General features: G+C 41.1%; 1 protein-coding gene across 1 annotated transcript in view; it reads left to right on the forward strand.

The window, feature by feature from the left end:
• The first annotated feature begins 647 nt into the window (after positions 1-647).
• Positions 648-6154, forward strand: part of LOC106877895 (T-box transcription factor TBX10) — a 65007-nt gene continuing 59500 nt past the window's right edge. Inside the window, exons 1-2 of the mRNA XM_014926942.1 lie at positions 648-654; positions 3673-4024. Of these exons, the coding sequence (XP_014782428.1) occupies positions 648-654; positions 3673-4024 (359 nt within the window). The remainder of the gene's footprint in view (positions 655-3672; positions 4025-6154) is intronic.

The raw sequence follows: 6154 nt of genomic DNA on the forward strand, positions 1-6154 counted from the left end.
TAAGCGTCACGCCGGCCATTTTCGAGATGAGTAATATCATTTTCTTTGTCTCGACGTCTAGAATCTGAAAAAGCTGGAAGAACCGGCGAGACTTGCAATAAAGTCTAAAATCCGGCTGAAAAAAAAAGTTGTACCTCGACGCTGTTGACACGACGCTCGCTCACCCAAACTCGGACCAGAGAGTTTAGTAACGCACCACGTAAGCACACGTGCTCAATCAATAACTCTGCTGTGGTCCCTTTATCATTTTTGGAGGTGTTATGGCTCATCTTGTAATATTCCTCGTTACCATTGTAACGATAATGGGCTATTATCTTACTACTTTGATATATTAAAACACAAACAATACCTTTGTGGGGTGGGTGGTCTCTGTATGTTTTTTTCTAGGCATTATGGCTAAAATATACAATGCGATACACTGTTTTATAGTACCGGTATATCCTACAAAATGAGAAGACGCAGTTATTGCTTCATGTTTCAGATATATACATAAATAAATACATAGGTGAAATTATCAGAGGAGGTCTTCACGGTAATTTTAAGACCAAAACCAGTTTCCTAACTTCATTCCTTGCCGAAATATCGCGTTCTGAAAGTCACGAAACTTTGACTGCATTTTTCTCGGTTTTTAAGTTGTGGCTCTTACGATGGACGGTTAGTAAACGCCTCATATTATATACAGCAGGTATTCACACAGTTTCCACCTACCAAATGCATTCACAAGGCATTGGTCAGTTAAGGGCTGTAGTAGAAGACACTTGCTAAGGTGCCATGCAGTGAGACTGAAACCGAAACCATGTTGTTGTAAAGCGAATTTCTTGCCCACACAACCATACCTGCACATATAAAGTAGAAAATTAAAATCATCTGAACAGCTTTGTGATTATCTTGGTTTAAAATCTATGTCGACAAGGCGAAAACAATTTATTTTTTATCCTGTGTCATGCTGAAAGTTTATTTTTTTAAATTGAGTTCTGATGCCAACTGAGCAGTTCAATATTTCTAACTAAGTCTAGCAATTTTGTTAGCATCAGATGTGGTGTGCAAGAGAAACGACTGCGCTGGTATGGTCATGTGCTGCATATGGATGAGGACATCTGTGTGAGGAAGTCTCACTCCCTAATAGTGGAAGGAACCCGTGGAAGAGGGCGACCCAGGAAGACGTGAGATGAGATGGTGAAGCGTGACCTTCGAACGTTGGGCGTCACAGAGGCAATGACAAGAGACCGAGACCTCTGGAGATATGCTGTGATTGATTGAGAAGACCCGGCAGGTAGAGTGAGATCACAACCATAGCCTATACCAGTGTCGCATAACCAGCCCATTTAAAAAGTACCCTTGAATCATCGGGCGACACGCCGTGCTTGAGGAGACCTATTGAGTCAAGTAAAATCAAAAATTAAAAATCAAAATCACAATCAAAAATGGAAATTGTAGTTGTACCTGATGCCAGTGCCGCCTGACTTGCTCTCGGGCTGGTGGCACGCAATAAGCACCATTCATGCGTTGGTCGTTGCCAGTGCCGCCTGACTGGCTCCTCGTGTCGGTGGCACGTAAAAAGCACCCACTACACTCTCAAAGTGCTTAGCATTAGGAAGGGCATCCAGCTGTAGAAACATTGCCAGATCAGATTGGAGCCTGGTGCAGCCACTGGCTCTCCAGACCTTAGTCAAACCATCCAACCCATGCCAGCATAGAAAACGGACGTTAAACGATGATGATGATGATGATGATGATGAAGACGTATTATTATTATTTTATATTATTATTATTATTATTATTATTATTATTATTATTATTATTATTTCGTGATTAAATTTCTTCAGAAATAACATACTATCTACATTTAAACCAATTTTCAAAATAATCCAAAATTTGATAGGATTTATTTATGTATTGAGCTTATGTTGGTAAACTTATAAAAACTTCCTTACAATAAATACATTAATGTCCAATATTGTATGTACGAGTAGGCGTGGAAAGTTAACATAGTTAGAAATGAATGACTGATATTTAATTACTCGGAGACGTAAACCGAACGTAATAAATAATAGTTAAGCTAGTCTAGACATAATTTATATGCTAACTTGTTCACGCCTACCAGTATACAGTATTGTACACCTACTTAGGGATTCTTTCATCACTGCTTTAGTAATGACGTGACGGCTGTGCTTTGCTGAGGAGGTTTTATAACTCTGGAACATGTTCGGAGTTGTCTCCGATACTTATCGAAATGATTAAATTATTAGTCATTGAGTATTGCTGAGGAGATTTAATAGCACTGAAACATGTCAAGAATTGTCTTCAACATTTGTCAAAGTGATTAAAATATTAACCATCATCATCGTTTAACGTTCGTGCTCCATGCTGGCATGGGTTAGATGGTTTGACAGGAGGGCTGGGGACCACACCAGGTTCCAATTGTCTGTTTTGGCATGGTTTCTATGGCTGGATGCCATTCCTAACGCCAACCACTTTACAGAGTGTATTCGGTGACTTTTATGCGACACCAGCACGAGTGCTCTTTTGCGTTGCATCAGCACTAGCAGAGTCGCCAACTAGCTTACAAGTCAAAGACTTCTCAGTTGAGAGAGGGAATGGAACCAAGAAAAGTGTCCCTCTATTATGGTAGAAGGACAAAAAAGACAGACAATCTTTTCTCATCCTCCTCGCTTCAGTTTTTCAAATTAGATTTTCCATGCACCTTTATTAAAAATAGAAAGACCAACCAAACCTTATAAATATACTTTGTTTACTCTTTTACTTGTTTCAGTCATTTGAATGCAGCCATGCTCGAGCACCGCCTTTAGTCGAGCAAATCAACTCCGGGACTTACTCTTTGTAAGCCTAGTACTTATTCTATCGGTCTCTCTTGCCGAACCGCTAAGTTACGGAGACAAACGCACCAGCATCGGTTGTCAAGCAATGCTAGGGGGACAAACACACACACACACACACATATATATGTACATATACATATATATACGACGGGGTTCTTTCAGGTTCCGTCTACCAAATCCCCTCACAAGGCTTTGGTCGGCCCGAGGCTATAGTAGAAGACACTTGCCCAAGGTGCTACGCAGTGGGACCGAACCCAGAACCATGTGGTTGGTAAGCAAGCTACGTACCACACAGCCACTCTTGCGTTTAGATAATAAATTTCTTCTAAGTTAGGGTTGTTTTGAAGTAACATTACAATTCCTCATTTTTCATGCTTCACTACATACGTTAAAATAAACCCTTTAACAGGTGCAGGCGTGACTGCGTGGTAAACAGTTTGCTTCCCAACCACATGGTTCAAGGTTCAATCTCACTGCATGGTACCTTGGGCAAATGTCTTCTACTATAGCCTCGGCCCGACCAAACCCTTGTGAGTGGATTTGGTTGACGGAAACTGAAAGAATCTTGTCGTGAGTGTGTGCGTGTGTGTTTGTTCTCCCACACAACCGCTTGATAATCGTTGTTGGTGCGTTTGTTTGTGTCCCCGTAGCCTAGCGGGTCGGCCAAATGAGACCGATAGAATAAGTACTAGGCTTAAAGGGGGGGGGAGGTAATTCACATACAGCAGCGTTCTTCTAGGTTTGTATTTTGATTGAAGGATTTAGGATCAATTCTGATTGGTTAAAGTTCTGATGTTCTCTAAGAATTCTTTTTTCATTTCTATCTTTGCAGCTTGCTTAATCAATGCTGGAACTACACGGCCATTTTACGATCCTCCTCGGTTAGACACGTCCCAACTGTCTCAGTCAGATGTAGGAGGAGGTGGTGGTGGTGGTCATTTGGAATCAGTTGATATCGACGGCAAGTCTTCAACAGCTGGATCTCCTGCAACAAGCGGTCAAAATGACTGCAGTAAACTTGGAAATGCTCAAGAAGCGCCGCCGACAGCGAACGGAACACAGGAAACTATTAAAAAACCTTTACATTCGACATTGTGTAATGTTACCGTACAACTGGAGTCTAAAGGCTTATGGGATCAGTTTGATAAACTTTGTACAGAAATGATCGTTACGAAAGCAGGAAGGTAAGTGACATACAAACGCATACACACATACACAGATATGCACCACACACACACACACACACACACTCACACACACTCACACACATAGATAAGCACCACACACACAAAGACACTCTCACACACATAGATAAGTACCTCACACACAAAAACACTCTCACACACTCATAGACACCACACAAGCACACACTCAGATACGCAAAACACACAAAACACTTACACACACACACACATAGATATGCACCACACACACACACTTTCACATAGATATTACCACGCACACACACACACACACACTCTCTTCTTTTCTCTCTCTCTCTCTTTCACACTCGTACAGACATGCGCATGCGCACACATTTTAATGTCTTCGAAATAAATCTGTCGATAATGGAATTTCCTTTTACTGTATTTCGCTGGTGATAACGATGATGATGATGATAATAAGGACAACGACGGCGGTGACGATGAGGATGGTTAATATGATGACGGTGATCAGGTGGTTAGCTCGCAGAAACGTCAGCACGCCGGGCGAAATGCCTAGCGGTATTTCGTCTTCTGTTACGTTCTGAGTTCAAATTCCGCCGAGGTCGACTTTGCCTTTCATCCTTTCGGGGTCAATAAATTAAGTACCAGCTGCAGACTAGGGTCGATCTAATCGACTGCCCCCTCCCCCAAAATTTTGGGCTTTGTGCCTTGAGTAGAAAAGAATATGATGATGGAGATGATGGATATGATAATGATGGTGGTAGTGGTGATGATGACGACGACGACGACTATGATGGTGAAGATGATCTCTGACTCTTGCTTTCTTGAAGCTGTGAAGATATGATTCGGATGAGTATTAGAAAATTTAAATTGAAGCTTATTAACATTGATTAAATCAGATTAATGTTCTCGTATGAATTTATTAAATCTAATTAATTTAATTGCTAACGGATCAGTTTCTTGCAATTTTCTTTGCAATATGGTTTCAATATGGTTTCAATGACAGTTCACATAAAAAAAAAGTGAGAAGAAGGTCACGTGTCAGAATTTCATCGTCATTGTCATCAATATTGTCGTCGTCTTCACCCAGAAGCCATCGCTGTGGCCGCCGTCGCCGTCGTCAGCATTCACGATCGAGTATGAGAGTTCGTGACACCGATATAGTCATGAACAGACACAGATACTGTCTCGGCCTTGGCAGCCTTGACTCACCGGTGCGTGCAGGCAGGGGTCTGGCATTTGACAGTAGCACAGAGGGAGACGGTGTTACCGTCCAGAGTAGTATGGAGCTACATGAGGTTAAACGTCTTGCACAAAGAAGTGGTTAGGGTTGTGCCCTCGTGTGTTGCAATCGTGGTTTTCACTCCTCGACCGGACAGTGAGTTGTATTCTTGAGTAAAGCACTTCACGCTACACAACTCCAGTCCACTAAGCTGCACACGAGTAGAGAATGTTGTGATCTCGAGTCATTTATACGCCATAGAAACCTTGTAACCAGCCGTATGAACCTTATGACTCATGGTGATGATGGCGATGATGGTGGTGATGGCGATTATTATTATTATTATGTTTTTTTTCTTCTTTCTTCAAAATTTCTTCCATTTCTCGCCGAGTGTTTTCCGTACACCTAGGGCAGAGAAGCTCCATTGTATGCATTCCTAGTTTACACACGCAAATTCACAGGTAAAATATGTATTTAAAAAAAATAAAATAAATAAATAAATTCATGAATGAATGTTGTTTTCACAGTGGTAATGCTCTTCTCAGTACATTAGTGGTTCCAATTAACACGATTTTTTGCACTTCCTGTAGGGATAGTAAGCCTGGTATCATTTTCAAATAGGTTTCAGTACCCTTTTTTATCATTCCTAGAGATCCTACAATCACTGGTATGGTAGTCGTCTTTATATTTACTGATCTTGTCAAATTCTTTCGCCGCTATATTGTGATTGCAAGGAATACTCATGTCAATTAATAAACACATCTTCTTTGTCTGATCTTTAATAATAATATCTGGTTTATTAGCTTTTATAGTTTTGTCGGTATGTACGGGGAAGTTCCAGAGAATCGACACATTTTCTCTCTCAGTCACAGCTTCAGGATGGTGTTTATACCATTTGTCAGCAGTTTTGATTTTATAATGCCGAC

The sequence above is a fragment of the Octopus bimaculoides genome, chromosome 1 (assembly GCF_001194135.2).
Source record: "Octopus bimaculoides isolate UCB-OBI-ISO-001 chromosome 1, ASM119413v2, whole genome shotgun sequence".
Classification (NCBI taxonomy): domain Eukaryota; kingdom Metazoa; phylum Mollusca; class Cephalopoda; order Octopoda; family Octopodidae; genus Octopus; species Octopus bimaculoides.